The 18,818-nt window shown below is 40.1% G+C and overlaps 1 protein-coding gene across 6 annotated transcripts in view; it reads right to left on the bottom strand.

Moving 5' to 3' along the window:
- tanc2b (tetratricopeptide repeat, ankyrin repeat and coiled-coil containing 2b) overlaps positions 1 to 18,818 on the bottom strand; it is a 312,489-nt gene that overhangs the window by 27,393 nt on the left and 266,278 nt on the right. For 4 of the 6 annotated variants that reach the window (XM_041815330.1, XM_041815327.1, XM_041815326.1 and 1 more), the window contains 12 exons: positions 18,670 to 18,708; positions 15,733 to 16,014; positions 15,402 to 15,526; positions 12,708 to 12,939; positions 8,760 to 8,929; positions 8,117 to 8,395; positions 3,521 to 3,688; positions 2,969 to 3,129; positions 1,188 to 1,296; positions 984 to 1,106; positions 600 to 836; positions 310 to 519 (listed from right to left, as the gene is read on the bottom strand). In XM_041815330.1, the coding sequence (XP_041671264.1) occupies positions 310 to 519; positions 600 to 836; positions 984 to 1,106; positions 1,188 to 1,296; positions 2,969 to 3,129; positions 3,521 to 3,688; positions 8,117 to 8,395; positions 8,760 to 8,929; positions 12,708 to 12,939; positions 15,402 to 15,526; positions 15,733 to 16,014; positions 18,670 to 18,708 (2,135 nt within the window). The remainder of the gene's footprint in view (positions 1 to 309; positions 520 to 599; positions 837 to 983; positions 1,107 to 1,187; positions 1,297 to 2,968; positions 3,130 to 3,520; positions 3,689 to 8,116; positions 8,396 to 8,759; positions 8,930 to 12,707; positions 12,940 to 15,401; positions 15,527 to 15,732; positions 16,015 to 18,669; positions 18,709 to 18,818) is intronic. The other 2 variants (XM_041815329.1, XM_041815328.1) reach the window with 1 other exon arrangement.

The raw sequence follows: 18,818 nt of genomic DNA on the forward strand, positions 1-18,818 counted from the left end.
CTGAGGTGGTTTTGGGTCTGAAACAAGAGCACAATACTCATGCAGAGCAGGTAATAGCAGAGCAGAGAGAGACTGGAAAGCCTCATGAACAGAAATAGGATTTAGCAGCTTAAACAGGCCACCGATTGAGAGGATGTTTGTCAGATGATTGTTGATAATGTGGCATGTCAAGTGTGAAATCAGCACAGCTCAAGTTGTTTGCCTGAACTATCTCCCTTCGTTTATGATTCAGAATATTGAACTTGTACTGAAGATCAACTTTTGTCACACTAGAGAGAACATTATAACAAAAATCTCTCCCTGCTGTACCTCTGTGTATCCCATACTGGCTGCAGCGATGAGCGCCTGCTGCACCGCATGGCTCTTGGTGAAGGACGCTTGTTGTTGGGATTGTGGTGACTGCTGCTGCTGTGGGCCGAGGCTCCAATCGCACTGTATGAGGAACTTTACCACTTCCATGTGACCACGCAGGGCTGCGTGAACCAGAGCGCACTGGCTGTTCTTATCCAAATGGTCCACCTGTTACAGAACGATGTATTAAAGAGGATGCACAGTGAAACTCTGCCTATTCTTTTACTTATTATGTTTTCTGTGCATACCTTTGCTCTTTTGCGACACAGCGCAGTCACAATAGCCATGTGACCCCCAGCAGCAGCATAGCCCAGCGGCGTGAGCCCGCTTTCAGATGGAGCATCAACAGAGGCGCCAAACTCGAGCAGCAGAGCCACCATGTCCATGTAGCCCAGGTGGGAATGGACGCACAGGATGGGGGCGTTATTAAGCACCTCTGTTCTGTAGTTCACATTGGCACCGCCCATCATGAGCAGCCGGCTCACCTGGATACACAAACCAGAAAATAAAAGGTACAAATAATGGCTTCAAATATTAAAATATGTCACTCCAGAGAGAGGACGACATCTGTGAAGTATATTTTTAAAAAGCAATCTTCATTGAAACCCAGATCAGGTTGAAATATTCTGTACCTTAATGTTGGGAGTGTAGAGGTTTCTTAGAGAAGAAAGTGCTGCAGAAAGACCCTCTGTGCTGTAGGAGACCCACAGGCCTTGCAAGATAGATGAGGAAACCCCGACTTTCTTGCTTAGACCCTTGGAAGAGAGAGAGTGTGTAAATATTCATTACAAAGAGCCAGACCTGAGCCATGTGAGTGGAGACGAGTGATGGTATACCTTGAAGATATGTGCTTTGAGGATGTGATGGCCCAGCTCAATAGTCTGCTGCCGGTTCAGCTTGTTCTCCTGCCGAGAGAACCAGAAGGCCAGTAGTGTGTGACCGCTCCTGCGAACAGGACAAACACATAATGTTTCAGTACGTGAGACTGACTCACAGGGTTGTTATATCGTATTATCACCTGAACAGCTGGTGTAGTCAGTTTTAATTATAGGACAGGAAATAAAACACACCAACTGAAAACACAGCACTTCCTCTGCTAGATAAACATCGTGTACCTGCGACTAACAGCACGATTTCCTTTTATAGACGCATCATAAACAAAACAGGCATGACTGGAGTCTGAAGAGTACAATTTGTTTTCAATTATACACAGTACAGCAATGAGAGGATGTAAGAGCTAGCCCTTCATTTATTATTATACGAAGTTATGATAACACTTGTTGGCAAAAGCCTTTATTATTGCTCATTTACTTATGTTAATAATCAATTTACTATGGATAAACAAAGAAAAGATATTTAAAAATATCCAATAATTATTCATACATAAATGGTGAAAAGTGGCAGAAATGGGTTAAAGTGGCAATGAAAATAAGTTGAAGGTGGGAAAAATGGTCAAAAAGCAGCAAAAAAAAGAGGTTAAAGTGGCAATAAAATCAGTTATAGGTTTCCTTTTTTTTAAGGTTTTCTGGGGGAATAATATTTCAACTCAAGACAAAAGAGCCACAAATTATCACAAAATATCACTAGTCTGTTGAGTTTCTGTCAAATAAAACCTCAGTTTAAAAAATCATGGGCATATTATAAGTTCAGGCAGGCCATGGAGTCAAGCACTACCATATATTTGAGATCGGATGTTCTCACACAAGCCCTCGTCAGCTGACAGCCAGCTGATTTTTGCTATGCATGCTATTGGCTAGTCACGCTCATGCTGCCATATTTAAACTGCTCCAGCCTGGCTATGCTTTGCTGCTCCCTTTGCAAGCTGCCATTTGCAACTGTCCTCCACCCCAGCTCCTCCTTTATTCTGCTTCTGACTTAATTAATGTCATTCTGTTGTCGTTAATGCCTACTCTGAATGATAAGCAGTCTATGCCTTGGCAACAGATCCTACTTCCTTGCCCATGAAAAACTAGCTGTCTTCTCCCAGAGCCAGTTGTCCCTCTAAGATGTTTATTTAGACTTTTCTCACTTTGAAAACTACCCTTTATTTGGCCTGCATCTGGTTTACTTCTCTGTTTGTCATGTTTCTTCAATACCATGGCAAGCCACCAGCAATGGTAGTGGCTCCTGGGCATGTCTGCAATACCGAAGCAGGACTGGTAGATCTTGGGAGACCAGCATCGAAGTTCAAAAAAGGCTGGGTACCCCTGGTCTAAAAATACATGTGGACTATGTCATCCTGCATTTGTACAATGTTTGGTTTCCAGGCATCGTCAACAAATTACAAAGCTGCTTAACAAATCTGCTGTGATTGCATCCTAAAATAATGACAATGATAGGGAGTAAGAGACATCTGAGGAGTGTTCAGCTGATTTCATTCAATATCTGAAGTAAGAAAGCGGAGCCAGAAAGACGGTGGAGCTGCAGCATGAGTGCGTGAAGGTACTGATGCCATGGAGGCTCCACAAGCAAGAAAACTCATCTGGCTTTGTATGTACTGTGTACATACATCCATCAATACATAATACATGACAAAAATTCCCTTCATGGCCAGGTACCACAGAGTTTGAGCAATCACAAAATCAATCACTCCTCCTTTTGTCTCGACTGTCCTCACCTTGGGTCGCAGAGGAACTTTGTCTTTTCTCCCTCTTCTCTCCAGATGAGCCACTCTCTGAAGGACGGGTGAACAAACATCCGAGTACCGTCTCTCCTCTTCACCAGGAAGACTGACAGGTTGTCTATACGTTGCTGGAAATCCTCCCAGTCCAGTGTGCCCTGAAGGGACAGACGTCAATGTTGTTTGTTATTTAGAGCTGGCTCATGATGCAATTATCCAAGCAACAACTTACATCATTACAAATTTACTTTGGTTTGGAAGTTCTTTTCTGTGCAAGTGGAGGAACTACTTCACAGTTACACGGTGCATATGAAGCTTTCATTTGATCTTAATCATACATGGTCTAGATGAGGCTGGTTTTAAATTTATCAGGTCATACTTATCCCAAATAAGTGGGAGAAAATAAAAATGCTTTTTAAACAAAACTTCAGATCTCAGGAACCTTATCAACAAGATCACCAAGGCCACAGTAAAGAAATTATTCCTTTAAAGCTTGAGCTTTCACAATATCTGTATGTGTGGAGTTTGTGTATATTTGCAGACTTGTACCTGCAGAGAGCCAGCATTGATTGCCTGATAAATCTGCTCATCAGTCAGCGGATGAAGCGAGGCCACGGCCACGTTGAGCAGAGGAAGCGCCCGCTCGAACGATGACTGTGTGGGGAAGCGCATGTTGCACTGCAGCAGGTAAACCTCCGCCAGGTTCACCGGAACCACCTGAGGGAAAGAGGACAGAGTCTGATATGTAATGTTGATTTGGATCAAGTCTACAGAATATAAATAATGCACTGTGTTTGTACTCTGCGTCTCTAACTATTCCACGTGGTCTTCCTCAGAGAGGAGAATGTAAATTTATCTGTTGTCATTTTTATGGAGTCTGGGAGCAAGGCTGAATACATGAAATTAAATGAATCTGGGGCTGTGAGATAAAATATTTCAATATAAAATGAACGCTAAAACAATTCAGCTGCATTATTTATCAACAAGGTGTTGGGCTCAGGCTGTCAAAAACAAGAACTTATGAAGCTCCTTCTACATAAACAATGTCAGAGAGCAGGGAAATTAGAAAGATGAACGCTAGAGCTGCAGATTCTGTGCACTAGATGTAGACTGGAGTTGGGTTTCCACAGTCTGACAGTTTGAAAAACATAACAGCAGACCCCCATTCCTTCCCTATCAACTACATACCCTTGCATCTCACCCTTGTTGCAAAGTTTAAGCTGTTGTGCTGCAAAAGTTTTTGTGCTTGTTAGACTGTGCAGGAGTTTACCTGCATTTTCAGAAAATTAAAACAATAATTTCACTAAGATTAGAAATCTAAGACTTGTAGGGTGCTGTGACAAAGTATTTACCCGTGACTGATTTCTTTTTTTTCACACATTCGTCACCTTTCAATTTAAAGATTTGACAAATGTAACCCAAGTAAATGCAACATGCAGTTTTTTAAATGATAATTTCATTCATTAGGGAAAAAGTCATCCGAACCTACTTGGCTTGATGTGGAAAATAGTTGCCCCTAACCAGCAACAACTGCAAACAAGCATTTTTATAACTGGCAGAGAGTCCTTCACATTGACGTGGAGGAATTTTGGCCCAACCTTCTTTGCAGAGTTGTTTTAATTCAGTCACATTGGAGGGTATTGGAGCATGAACAGCCTATTCAAGGTCATGCCACAGCATCAAACAAATATTCATATTAGACAGTGTTAACCTAAGTAAATAGAAAATGTAGTTTCTAAATGATGATTTTCTTTATCAAGAGAAAAAACATCCAAAGCTACCAAGCCTAAAAGAAAAAGTGATTGCTCCCCTTCTTAAATCATGAATTAACAGTGATTAACCACTTTGGAAAGCTGAGTTTAATTTCCCTAGTCACAACCAGGCCTGATTTCAAAAAAATCACCTGTAATCAAGAAATCCCTTAAATAGAACCTGTCTGACATAGTGAAGTAGGTTATAAGAGCTCAAAAAGCAACTCATCATTCTGCCATCCAATGAGAAACAAAGCCATTGATATCTATCAGTCTGGAAAGGTTTACAAAGCTTAATGCTGGGCTTACACCAAAAGATTTTCACAGTCACAGACTAAAAACTGAAAGTCTTTAGTAAATTTTAGGAGTTTTACTGGAGTCACGGAATGTTCCCGTCATCTCTATGGTTAAGTTTAAGGCGGTAATCTGCGCTGTTTTATATCAGTCTTTTCCTAGTCTTGGACTTGCGATCATATCAAACGTGTTTGATATGATCGCAAGTTGCAGTGACGTAACACTATCAACAACCAATAGATGAGCTCTGACAAAACCAGAAACAGGAAACCTGCCAGTCAAAACAACCACAAAAGTGTCAGAGCGGCATGGACGACCAAGAAACACCGAAACGTCGAAGGTCCTGACCAATATGGACCTTCCAGAAAGAGGAGTGGCTGGTGGAGGAGTGGGCAGATCAGCCCAGCCTGTTCGATGTGAATTGTCCAACATATCACGACTTTGAAAAAAATTGCATGGTGGGAAAAAATTGCTCCAAGAATCTAGTAGTAGTCTTGTAAATAGTGCAAGATTCACAGTCTTTGTAAAATCTCAGTCTTAGGCTGCGGCTAAAAACTCTAAAAACTTGTCTTTAGATGTGAGCAGGTGTCAGCTGATATTTTTCAAGAGTCTTTTCCAAATCTTTTTAAAGTCTTCTGATGTATGGGTAGCTTAAGGCTTTGGGACTCCAGCAAACCACAGTGAGAGTCATTATCCACAAATGCAGAAAACTTGGATCGGAAGTGAACCTTCCCAGGAGTGGCCGACCAACCAAAATAACTCTAAGAGAGCATCAACGCCTCATCCAGGGAGGTCACAAAAGAACCTGCAGGCCTCACTTAACTCAGTTAAGGTCAGTGTTCATGATTTACAATAAAAAAGAGACAGGGAAAAAATGGCATCCATGAGCAGGTTCCATGGCCAAAACCAACAACAAGAACAAAAGCGGCTTGTCTCATTTTTGCCAAAAAAACATATTGATGATCTTGAAGACTTTAGGAAAATATTCTGTGGACTGATGAGACAAAAGTTGAACTTTTCGGAAGGTGGTGCCTCATTACATCTGGTGTAAAACTAACACAGCATTTCATAAAAAGAACATCATTATAGTCAAACATGATGGTGGCAGTATGATGCTCTGGGGTAGGGCTGAAACGATTCCTCAAATTATTCCATTGATTTGATTAAAAAAATTCCTCAATGCAAATAACATGCCTTGAGGCTTCGCTTAAAACAGTCATGTATCCATATACGCCCATGCTGTAAGCCTGGACGTGTTGCACGGCATGCTGTGTTTCGCACAGATGGCTATTCACGTGGCACAATGCACTTGTTTTTTCGCTGTTACTATATTGTAACATGCATGATTTGAGGTGTGAAAATCATGAGGGAAGAGAAGTTGATGCAGTGATGTTTACAGGCACACGTCCTGTGTTACGCAGCCACTGCCCATGGCTTCATGGCAAATATGGCACTATGCCTGCACTGGTGAACCTACACAGAACTCCGAGTTTACTCGCTGCCTGCATGACTCACTGATGTGAGAGACAGTGCTCAGTTTGTGTCTGCAGACTTCGGGGCATTCCATAAACCTCTCTGACTGACCGGACAGTTTTACAGAAAACCGTCAGGCGTCACAACTCAAGTCCTGTTTTGGTGCTTTCCCCCTCTCTCTCTCTCTCTCTCTCTCTCTCTTCTGCATGCGCACTTTATACATTTAATTATAAATTATTTAAATCAAACGCACTGACGTCTTAGTTACAGCGTATTTTTCAAAAAGTTTCTAAATCTCAAGGTTCAGCTTTCAGACATCATCAGACCGCTGTGTGAATGATGGAGCTTTATTCTTGCTATAAAGTGCAATATTACATTCATGCATAAACTAGAGGATGATAAAATGATTAAATGTCCCTTTACTTTAATGACAAATTGTAACATAGAAATAAACTACAATAGAATAAATAAAGTGTTAGCACCAAAAATTTCCTGGGAGAGGAGCTCTAAAATCCCAAATTTGGCATAATCTAATATCATTATTTAACATCCTTTCCTTGTAACTTTAATAAATGTAAATTGCCATCAGAACTTCATTGCACTTTGTAAAATATATTTTCTTTAGAGAACCTGTTACTACCAATTTTTATATAGACGTAGTTCATTTAAGGGGCCCAGCTTCTTTTCTCATTTGTCTAGTACTACTTCTCTTAAAAAAGCAAAAGTGATGGGTTAAAAAAAATGCAAAAATGCAATATTAACCGCTAGAAGAATTGACAGAGTACTCGATTACAAGATGAATCAATTACTGCAGCCCTAGTCTGGGGCTGCTTTGCTGCTTCAGAACCTGGACCACTTACTGTAATTGATAGAACCATGAATTCTGCTCTATACCAGAAAATCCTGAAGGAGCATGTCCAGCCATCAGTTCATAACCTCAGTCTCAAGCACACTTGGTTTACGTAGCAGGACAATGATCTCAAACACGCCAGCAAGTCCATCTCTAAATGGCTTGAAAAAATAAAAAATCAGGGTTTTGAAGTGGCGTAGTCAAAGTCTGGACTTAAATCTGACTGAGATACTGTGGCATGACCTTAAACAGGCTGTTCATGCTCGAAAACCCTCAAATATGACTGAATTAAAACAGTTGTGCAAAGAAGATTGGGCCAAAATTCCTCCAGACTCATTGCCAGTTATCACAGTTATTGCCGCCAAGGGTGGCACAACCTCTTACCAGGTTAAGGGGGCAATATCCTTTTCACATAGGGCCAGGTAGGTTTGAATGTTTTTTTTTTCCTTAAAAAATGAAATCGTCATTTAAAGACTGCATTTTGTATTTACTCAGGTTATCTTTGTCTTTTATTAAGACTAGTTTGATGACCTCCAAGGTTTAAGTGAAACAATTGTGCAAAAAATAAAAACTCTGGAAAGGAGCAGTTACTCTTTCACAGCACTCTATTTTGCTGTCATTCTATCAAAGGAACACTTTAAATATTTAAAATACTGATATTTTTAAAAGCAAGTACTCCGGTTTTCTAAGCAAGTAATAATATGACAAAGGAACTTATATTAGTACAGGAGTAATATTTGACTAGGATTACACTTAAGTATTGACAACCTTACACACCTTATAGCTGGAGCTTTTTAGCACAAGGTAGCCCTTCTCGATGAGGTCAAATGTGAGCTTGAGGTACAGGTAGGAGCCCTGGCTCAGGGCCTTAAGGTGGGCGCTCAGCTTCCCGAAGGTGGTGTTGTCCATCTTGCCGTTGAGCGAGATGTTGTTCTGGATCTCGGGGCTGCTGTGGATGCGGTGCAGGATGTAGCCCTGCAGGTCCTGATCTATGGCGTCGTTCTCTTCCAGGGCATCCAGAGAAATGCGGTGGAATGGCAGCGCGTTGGTGATCTCCTGGAAAGTCAGAGATATCTCAGTCAGGAACCTGTTTTTGGCTGTCCATGTGTAACTGTTAATCTGGCAACGGCCTACCAGCATAGCCATTGAAGGTAAAATGACTCATAAGGGTCAAAAATAAACTTTACATAGGCTATGACTAACTAGTCTGCACTTATTTCCTCCTCATGAATGAAAGGCAAAGGAGGTACAGATAATAAAAACTCCTTTGCTCCTCCCCTGCACTATGAAGAAAAATGTGAAGGTCAGACAAGAGAAGTCGGATAAAATACTGGAATAAAAGGTGAACTGCTTCTTTCATGCTGGCTTTAAATGCATAAAACCTTGTGAATAAGATGAAAATGAAAAAGCAAACCTCTACCTGTAACGTGGTTCTGACTGTGACCACCAGTTTGAGCCAGGGAGGGAACTTGTTGATGGTTTTTGTGAGGAAGGACACGATGGTGTCTCCGTAATCCGGCTTGTGAAACTCTGCCTCATTCAGACCGTCGATGAGGATGATGAGATCCTCTTCAGAGTTGATTTTCCTCTCTGAGAAAGCAGGAAAGCAGGCACTGGTTAGCATATTTATGCATAAATGACAGTCGCAACTAAAAAGAATCTAACACCCAAGTTTAGAGGTTTATTCTACACTTCTTTGCTTAAATATGCATACGCTAACTTCATTCAAACCAAGTCAGGTTTCACTTTATATTCACAATAACACAGAACACATTTTATTTTCCTCAGTCAGTAAAACCTGTTATACTCAGTTTGGATCAAAAAATGAAAATTCACTTCAGATAAAGTACTATAATCGCACTTGTATTAGGTAAAATCTGCACAAAATTATCTAATGTCACCCATCGAATATTAGACTGAAGAACTAAGCTGGTTATTAAGGTCTGAGAGATCCGAGTTATAGAAAGCCAAAGGAACTCATGAGGAAAATAACCTTGATTTGTTGTATATTTCAGCAATTCTGAATAATATAAAGAGATTTGGACCAACAGGGCACACTAAATCAAGGTTTTGCCAAACACGCAAGCCTTGAAAGGCCTTATTGAGCCATTGACAACCATAGATTACTGAAGTTATTCTGCTTATTATGCAGGGAGAATGGGTTATTTCTCAATCACTGGTGAATAAACAGACAATTTTGAAGTAATACTACTAGATTTTATAATTTTATAGTTGTTAGCCTTCAGACAAAGACAATTGATTAGAGATAATCCTTTTTTGGCTGTATAAACAATTGAAAAAGCATCGATTTTTACCCCGACTCTTCTAATAAAACAGATGCAACAAGAAGCTCTTAGAACTTTTATTGTGAATGCACATTTTCATTTAGGGCTGATTGTTACTTCTACTTTTGTTTATTACATTTATTTGACAGATTTTTTTTAGTTATAATTTTCCTTCTGATCGATTTCGATGACAACAAGAGCCTTGATATTTTGTGATTAGATTTTTTTCTCTGTAAAATTCAGTGAAATGTGTTTCTTTTGATGGGTTAAAAAAATCTGTATTTAAATCTTTTGGTGTGATGTGATGATTCTTCTTTGAAACTTTCCAAGACAAATTAAATGCTCATTAATTTTAGAGCCCATGCACAGAATAATGAGCCAACAATGACTAAAGAAGCAAACCTGCTCATTTTCACATTGATAAACTCTAATGATTTTATTCTGCTGAGCTTTTACTGAATCTTTCCTGCCCTTTTCCTGTGTTTCACAGTTTGGTAATCTATCCGTAAAAACAAAAAGTTCTTAACCAGGATGTGAAGAATTCTTTACAGCTGCAGCGTAAAGTGAGCTTTGCTCTCATTGTTTTAATTTTGATCTTCAGCTTCCGTCACTCAGTTTGCGGCTCCTGAGGAAAAAAAAAATGCTACTTCTACTTTTGCACCTGCAGACGATACTTCTCAGCAAAACCAGCACAAGACAAAGCTCTTCAGCTTTGGTAAGATATGTATTATTTTAGAGTGTGTGTCTTTGAGGGACTTTATTGCTGTTATTTGTTGTTTTGGCATTTTGGAAAACCAAAATGCCAATCTGGTCAAAAATTTTACATTTTTAGGTGCAAATAAAGAATCCTTGAACCTCGAATGAAGCAACTGATTGCTAGAATGTAGATTTTTAACTTGTAATTTATTCAGCATATTAACAGATTTTTAAACTTGATCTTTTACTAGTAAAAATCTAACAATACTGAAACCTGTTTCTATACCAAAGAAGCCAAAGTAAAATCCTTGGCACCAAATATACAAGGTATATGCAGAAAATTTAACATTAAATATATACTTTTAAAGACAATGTCAAAAAAACTCAAGAACTCAGTGCACCTTTAAAATCTAAACAGTGAAGCTGGTGACAGTTACGTACATGTTTTTAGGAGATTTTAGGACAAAAAAAGTGACAAGAAATGCAGATAGTACTTATTATTGTATCGTGAAAATTAAGCTTTCTTTCAGATGTTCGCAAGTTGGCAATAGATTTATCAACTTTTATTACTTTTTGAGACCCTGCACACCCTGATAAAGGATAACTATATAGTTTTTTTAATGATCAAATTGCACTTAAACACTGGTTACATATTGTTTTTGTGTAGTTTAGACAGTATGCAGATGACTGCCTGATTTTTTAAATTCAATTCTCTCTTATGTACTCACCTCGTGAAATAGTTGTAGTTTTTCGAAGTTCATTGATCAGTACAGCTGATCAATGAACAAACATAGATATCTTATTTTTTATTCCTTGTGTTGTTTTTGGGTGAAAAATGACCCGCCCTAATTTTAATGTTTTCAGGCTTTTATTAGCATCTGATATCTGCACTGGTTTAAATCATACCTCTCTGGCTGAACTCAGTTCATACAATTCAAATCATCCATTACCCACATAATTCCTTTTGGTCATATCTTCCTTTAATTCAACATTAGCTTCACTGCTACGCGGATGACACCCAGCTCTACCTTTCCACCAAACCAAACTCCACCCTTCCTCCCTCTGTGAATGTCTAAAGGAAATCAAATCCTGGTTCTCCCACAACTTCCTAAAACTCAACAGTGATAAAACTGAAGCTCTTATTGCACTAATTCCACTGTAACCAAATCTGACAGTTTTTCCCTTACATTTGATCATTCCACAGTTTCTCCCTCCCCTCAGCTTAAGAGTCTGGGTGTCATCCTTGACAGCACACGATCTTTCCAATCTCACATCAATAACCAGGTCTGCATACTTCCATCTAGGCAAGATTTATCACCTTCGCCCTTCCCTTACTTCCAACTCCACTGCTATTTTAGTTCACTCTCTGGCCACTTCCTGGATTGACTACTGCAACTTCCTTCTCTTTGGTTTCCCCCAGAAATCCCTCCACAAACTTCAGTTAGTCCAAAATTCTGCCACCCGCTCTCCACCTCATGGCTCCAGAGCCTTTAGTCGCTCTACCTACTCCCCGACTTTGGAACTCCCTCCCACTGGACCACCACTTGCATATTCAGTTTGACTGATACCTTTCAGCCAACCTACAATTTTATATTCGTTGATTTAACTGATTGCTAACTTGTGTATATTTTTGTGGGCTTGTATATGTCTTGTTTTTAACATTTCCTTGTGAGGTGATCTTGAGTGCTTTGAAAGTGGCCTTTAAATAAAATGCTTTATTATCATTATCTTGTTACATTTAATTTAATGTTATTTATACTGTGTATGGTCAAACTGTGAAAATACGTTGAGTTTGCAGTTTACGTCTTTGTTGTAAAGTAAAGAAGAACATGCAACATGCATTTCGAGATAAATTTTGCTACGTTTTTAGGCTACGCACGAATTTCATGCATTCAAAATCCTGATACAAAGGATGCATTAATTTAGCAACCACAACTATAATAATAAACATCTAATTTAGCAAAGAAAACATTTATATAGATGTATTGCAATAAAAACAAGCAGTGTCCACTGATTCACTGCAGTCTTTTCCACTATAAAGAGGGAAAACTGCAGAAATAACCGTTTGTGATGAATAAGAGACTTTTTCATGCATGGTGGATTTGAAAGGTTTAAACTTCATAGAGCTGCTTTTTTTAAGAGTTAAATGAAGTCAAATTTTCACCCTAAGGACAAGTGGAATATACAGCAAATTAAGACAACACAAGAGTTTAATGTGGTATCAAAATAGTATCAAAATATCAATATCTCTGCAAACTCTCTGGCACTGATTACATAATTTTGTTTCTCACTACACAGCGTTTTCCTGCCTTTTAAAGCTATTTTTGCAGTATCTGAATGCTTCTTCCTCTACTTTGTAAACCTCTTTTCAGTAGAAATGCATTCACCTTTGTAAAGTGCATCCAGAGGCTCGAGGACCCCCCTCCTGAAGGCCGCCAGGGGGTCCTGCACACAGGAGCGCAGACTCAGGATGCTCTGTAGGTGCGGCTCCCTCAGCAGCTGCTCCCTGTAGGCAACGAGGTGCGGCGAGCGGCACAGCAATGCCGCCACATTGTGCACAAACTCTGGCACCAGGCAGGTGTAGGCATTATCTGCCTGGCAGTAATGGTATGCCACCACCTGAGGGCGACAGAGAGTTGAGAAAAGATTGTCACTTAGAGAAACAGAAGAGGTGAACACTTCCTGGACCAAGCTGACTCCTGAGTGGTGTCAGGGATGCTGGGAGTCAGACGACACACTTCGAGGAATAACATTTTTTTTAGAGCTCTGTCGCTGCAGAGCCAGTTTTTTCAGCGTCTGCTCTGGCTACAACTCATCAGGGATTGAGTCAACTTCATGGTGGATGATTGCGGTATAATGAAACATAATACTTTTCGTTTCACTGTACGGTTTCAGACATTAATAATTCATCTTTTCCAGCTGCCAGGAGAGACAGCTTCGGGGTTAGCTCATGCACGCTCATGTGTCTGATGGTTGTGGCATGACAGAGTCAAGTGTTTAACCGTGAAATTTCACAGCCTCGTATTTGTAGCATGTTTAGATAAATGATTGATTGAATGCATGAATAAAAAGTGAATACATGGGGATGTAGTGGGATTAGGAAAAAGAAGAGGACAGGTGATTTTGGGGGCAGTTATGCTAAAACGGGTCTCTACTATTGTGGCTCACAAAATCTGAGCAGCAGGTGTGACCAGGTGCTCCTGGGGACCAAGCGATCACAATGAGTTTGATTTTTTCTGAGACGGGGGCAGCGATCAGAGGGCAGTGAGGGAAAAGGTCTGGAAAACAAAAGCCTAATCAAAATGAAATGCAAATTTTTGGTCACAATGGAATAAAGGGCTTTAAAATAAGAGGGGTGAAAAAGGGAGTGAGCTCAATTATTAATGCACAGAGTTAACAAGATCTAATAGCTTGGCTGGGAAATGGCTTTCTGCAGGTATAAATATTTCATAAGGCTCCCTGGCAAAGTTGTTTTTTCTTTTTTAAACACATCTGCATAATGCATCAGGCTGGGACCGGGGATGCAGATGGCTAAGCAGCAGGGGAGGGGGATCGAGGTGCAAGAGAAGACAAGAGGAAGAGCAGGGAAAGAGTGACAATCACACCTCATTCAGGTTTATGCATCAGGTAGGTTAAATGAATGTTTAGCATATTGTTTAAAAAGACAGAAAGGGTTGGGCATACATTCAAATAGTTTTTGGAAACACAGCAGAAACAGTCTCAACTTATCTCTGCCTGTTTTTGAAGTCGACCCCCTCAGGTGAACCCCCTGTGAGACGACGGAGGCTCACGCAGGGGTGAAGCTTGAAACGGTATCACTACTGACAGCTTTAAGAAAAAGAGCAAATTATTGGTTCCCAGGCCACCTCTGCTGTCATTAAAGGGAAATGAATACGACAAAGGGAGCCTTTTTAATATTATCTTGCTTTTTTTAGTTACAGAGAGCCAAAGGCCTGAAAGGTACAATATGAAACATTTTTGCACTGAAATATCCTAATTAAGAATTAGCAAACTCATGTTGTATATCTTTAACCCTCAGAACTCACAGCTATTTCCAAAAGTTTTCAATGCCAGAGAAATAACCACCATAATAACTACTGACTAAAATGATCTAAGTTACATGACAGGCAATTGCAAAATCATAGGCATGCAGATAAGACTCAGATATGGTAAGAAAGTTTATCAGGGGGCAAAAGAACTTGGCAAGTAACAAAGTGAAATGGAAATAAATTCAGATTATTAATATGGGTCAGAGAAAATTTAAGGCGAAGTCTAAGTGAAATTAGCCGTTTGGTTACTAAAGGGGGCTTCTGAAGGCGATCTGTGGGGGCCGCCATATTTTTAACGCTGTCTCAACCAAACCTCCGGTCAGCCTAGAAAACCACAAAGTGGGGGAGATGAGGCGGGTCTTAAACCTCCTGACAAAAAGACAATGTATCACCATAAATACATGTGTCTGCCCTTATTCCCCCCCATATCCCCCTATTTCCCTCAATGCCAACTATGTTTATTATTTTGATTGAGAGTCCCCTGGCAGCAGAATTCATAAATGGTTGCTGCATTCTTACAAATAAGCAGAACCATTATGCTTACAAGGCCAGTTCAAAGATACAGCCCTGCTCATATATACCTTACTCTTTTACAATGCAAAAAAAAAGATCCACAAACACAATTTTATGCAAATAGGACCTTATGACACACAATATAGCAATAGAATATATGACATTTATTTTACAAAACTGTAATTGGAAAGGGTGGAATGGAGGTGTGGAGAAAACAGATGCTCCTAAGCAGCTTTGGCTTGTCACTCTTCCTCTTTAGTATTCACAAAGGTGCTATAGCTGTTTCATGAAGCTTTAGTACACATACCCTTTCAGTATTTCAAATTAAAATCCCTACAAACACGTTTCTCTCTGCAGCAGATGTCTAAAAAGACAGATCTTTGGTTTTAAAAGAGGCCAGTTTAAGGAGATGCAGTCAAAAACACGCCATCTATGTGCCTTTATCTGAAATTCTCTATAGGTAACATAGAGGCTAAAATGGTTAATGTGTGCATACATGGTCACAGGTGTAGCATGTACCTGAGAGGCCAGCCTCCTCATGCCTTCTTCCTGTCGCCGCCTCATCTCAGGGGTCCCGGGGCAGCTGCCTCCTCCCAGGGTGCCATGAGTGGGCTGAGGCTGGGTGAGAGGGAGTCCCTCTCCATCTGGACACAAGACAGCTCAACATGTTCAGTGACAGCTCTAAAATGTGGCACATTCATGCAATATTTTCACACAGATATTCTCTAAATATAGGCTGAGACAAATTGTCAATTTCACAGTTTTAGATTAAAAATCAGTTGTGTATTTCTCTTTTACTTGGAATTAACAGATCAAACGTGCTCATATGTAGAAATGCGTTGATGCCTACGTTTGGGTGAGGCCTGCGGGCTGTCGGAGGCGATCTGTCTCATGCGGGTGCCGTGGCAGCTCAGAGCCACCAAGCGAGAGATGATGGCGGTTTTGCCGAAGCCGATATTGCCGACTACCGCCACGCCACGGTTGGTGCTAGCATTGGGGCTGTTGAGGTGGGCGTCGATCTCCTGGAAGAGCCACTCTCTGCCCGTGAAGACAGAGTCCATGGTGATGCTGGGCACCTCGAACAGCAGAGGTTTGAGGGCGATGTCTTGAGGCCGATAGGGTGCAAAACGCACTGGGGATAATAATTTGCAAGTGTTATATCAGTGGGAGTGCAAAATTTCACATTGTAGCATGTTTTGTAAGTATACTCTCTCTTAATGCATTAAACCTTAAAACCATGCCAGACTATGATATCTTGTGATTCTTAGTCATAGGGTGCAAACAAACTTTCATTGACCAGAAAAAAAAAATTTACACTTCATATTCATATTGAAATGCAGTGAACAAGGAAATCACTAGATCCTTCATAAATTGATGTTCTGCAGTAAAAGATTTTTATAATTTGACTGGACAAGTTGTTTTAAATTCATTTTTTCTGCACTAAATGGCCTTAAACTGACTACAAATTAGACCTTTTATACATCTATCTTAAAGAGATTTTGGTACTTTTGAAGTTGGGTTGTAGAATCACCTGGAAATAGAGATTAAATTATCCACAAGAGCTTTCAGTCCATGATGCTCCTTTAAGGAGAGAGGGCTAAGGGCATTGGTAAGGAAGCTAGGCTAAACAGTGCTACAGACAGTTACATAAAAACAGGGCAAAAAATGAACAACTGTTGGGCGCTATAGACAAAAATTTGGAAAATTTCCCTCCATAAATTCTCTCTGTTTGGCACTATTTTTCGATGCAACAAACAGTAGAGAATGGTTAGCAGGAGAGATACCAAGGTACTTGGTGGTGCAGGTGCATAAACTGTGAGCCCAGAGAGCTACTGCTGTCACAAGTGGGACTTAGTTACTTTGCTTCAGGACATTTCTGAACCAGAGGATAATGACTGAAATACGCCTGCAGCCTGCATCACTCCCCATCCAGAGTTCCCTGCCTTACTGAACGCCGTATTTATGGACCTTCTTGAACTTTCTGAAGATAAATTTTGCATAAGTTCCCCTGACCAGAGGAGCAAAACGGAAAATTGTCATTTAAGTCAGGGATTCTCAAACTTTTCTGCCCACAACCTCCAAGATAAAGGTGCCAGAGACCGGGGACCCCCACTGTACCTGAAGGCAGTTGAGGCACAGCTGTGCACATTCAAGAATTGGATTTAAAAAAAAAAAATTTTTACTATAATTTCAACATAAATTTCTCTAGGTCTTGGGGCGGCTCAGCTTTCCTTAAATACAACTACAATAGCCTCCAAGGAAAGAAAAGGAGCACTGTACTAGGCCATCTGTAAATATTTAAGTGAATAAATTAACTTGAAGCAGGCTCTAGTACAGCTCTATGGCTCTTTAACCCAAACAGCTAGTCAGGGGATGACGATGCAGTAAGGTGTAAGAATACATAGCCGATTTGTTGCATGGTAAAATAGTGCCAAACATATAAAAAACACAAAATGTTTGTGGTCTTTTTAAAGGTTTTCCTGCATTTACTTACAGAAGGGGACAGAGTCAGAGGGGATGATGACATGTGGGGAAGGTGCCACATGCTTGCCCTGAACCTGTGCACACTGGGCGCAATCAAACTCACCCAAATTGTTGGTCCTTTTTACTTAAAAGTCTGTAAAATAAATGCACCTGTCTGATACACTGCCTGCCTGCTTTCTTCTCTTTCCTAAAAAAGAAATCTCGCGTGGCTAAGTATTACTACTGGTTCTCAAGTGGTCTAGCCTCTGGACCTGTCATTGTTTCCTTAATGACAAATCTTGACCCAAATGTCCCAAAATTTTCAACTAAGCCTATTGATGATTAAAAATAATCCAGTCTGGACCTTAGATGGAACAAAAAATAAGACTTAAAAATAAGCAGAATAAAATAAACACAGTTAACTGTATTTTTATGTGATAATGTGTGCATTTTTGGCAATTTTTCTAATATTTTGAGGAGTTACCTCATTATCATAGCAAAAGCAGCTTTGTTTTCTCAACCACTGCCATATTAAACGCATCTTCAAAAAGCCAGAAATATCCCTTTAACATAATAAGATTATTTATATGGATTTAACAAAGAAAAATTTAAAAGAAGAGGCAAGACTTGGGGTAAAATAATGATAAACATTATGCCATTGCATCCTTCCATAATTTGAATTTCAGTGTGGTTGGAAATAAAAAGAATTCCCTTTGATCTGACTATAGGCTCGAGATGAAGTAGAAAAATAAAGTGTGTTTATGGTTAAAGGCAAGGAATACTATACTTTTCAGTTCAAAGCAAAGGCTGCTTTCACAGTCCAAACTTCTTGGTGTTAGACTCTCTTTTTTTGTGATGTAAAATATCCATAAAGTCAAAAGAGCATCTACTTTATCAGCCAAGGCTGACTGTTGCTTTCTCTCACTAGGGGCTAGGGGGAGTCATTAAACTGAAGTCCTCCAGAGGTTGGGCATGTTTTCAGCAGAACATATGGACTATTAAAGACTAATGAGGCTAAAATGAATCTGGTATGAACTTCTGAAGCACTCTGATAAATTCAGTGTAAAATTTAGCCAGCTGCTTCTGGGTGTCATCTTCTGGGTCCAGTCTTCTTTCAGAGCTCTGAGAGTAAAAACATGCAGTGTGCTTTTACTTTAAATGTAATATCTGGTATCTGGTAATTACGTCTGATTAGGAATGGGAACGGTACTTAAATAATCCAGACACTCTGCTGGCATGACAAGAGTTTGTGCAGCTTCACTTACACATAAAGCAAGTAGGCAGTGAGCAGAGAGAGCAACAAACGTGAGTAGAAGAAACTTACGTGATTGGGATTGCCAGGCATGGGTGTTATTAGCAGAAGCTGAGACGAACAGCAAGCAAAAGACAAAGACAGAGATAGAGAGAGGAGACAGAGAAGTGAAGGAGGGGGGGAGAAAGAAAAGCAGTGAGAGCAGGAATGAAAACTGGCAG

Source organism: Cheilinus undulatus, linkage group 20, assembly GCF_018320785.1.
Source record: "Cheilinus undulatus linkage group 20, ASM1832078v1, whole genome shotgun sequence".
Lineage (NCBI taxonomy): Eukaryota > Metazoa > Chordata > Actinopteri > Labriformes > Labridae > Cheilinus > Cheilinus undulatus.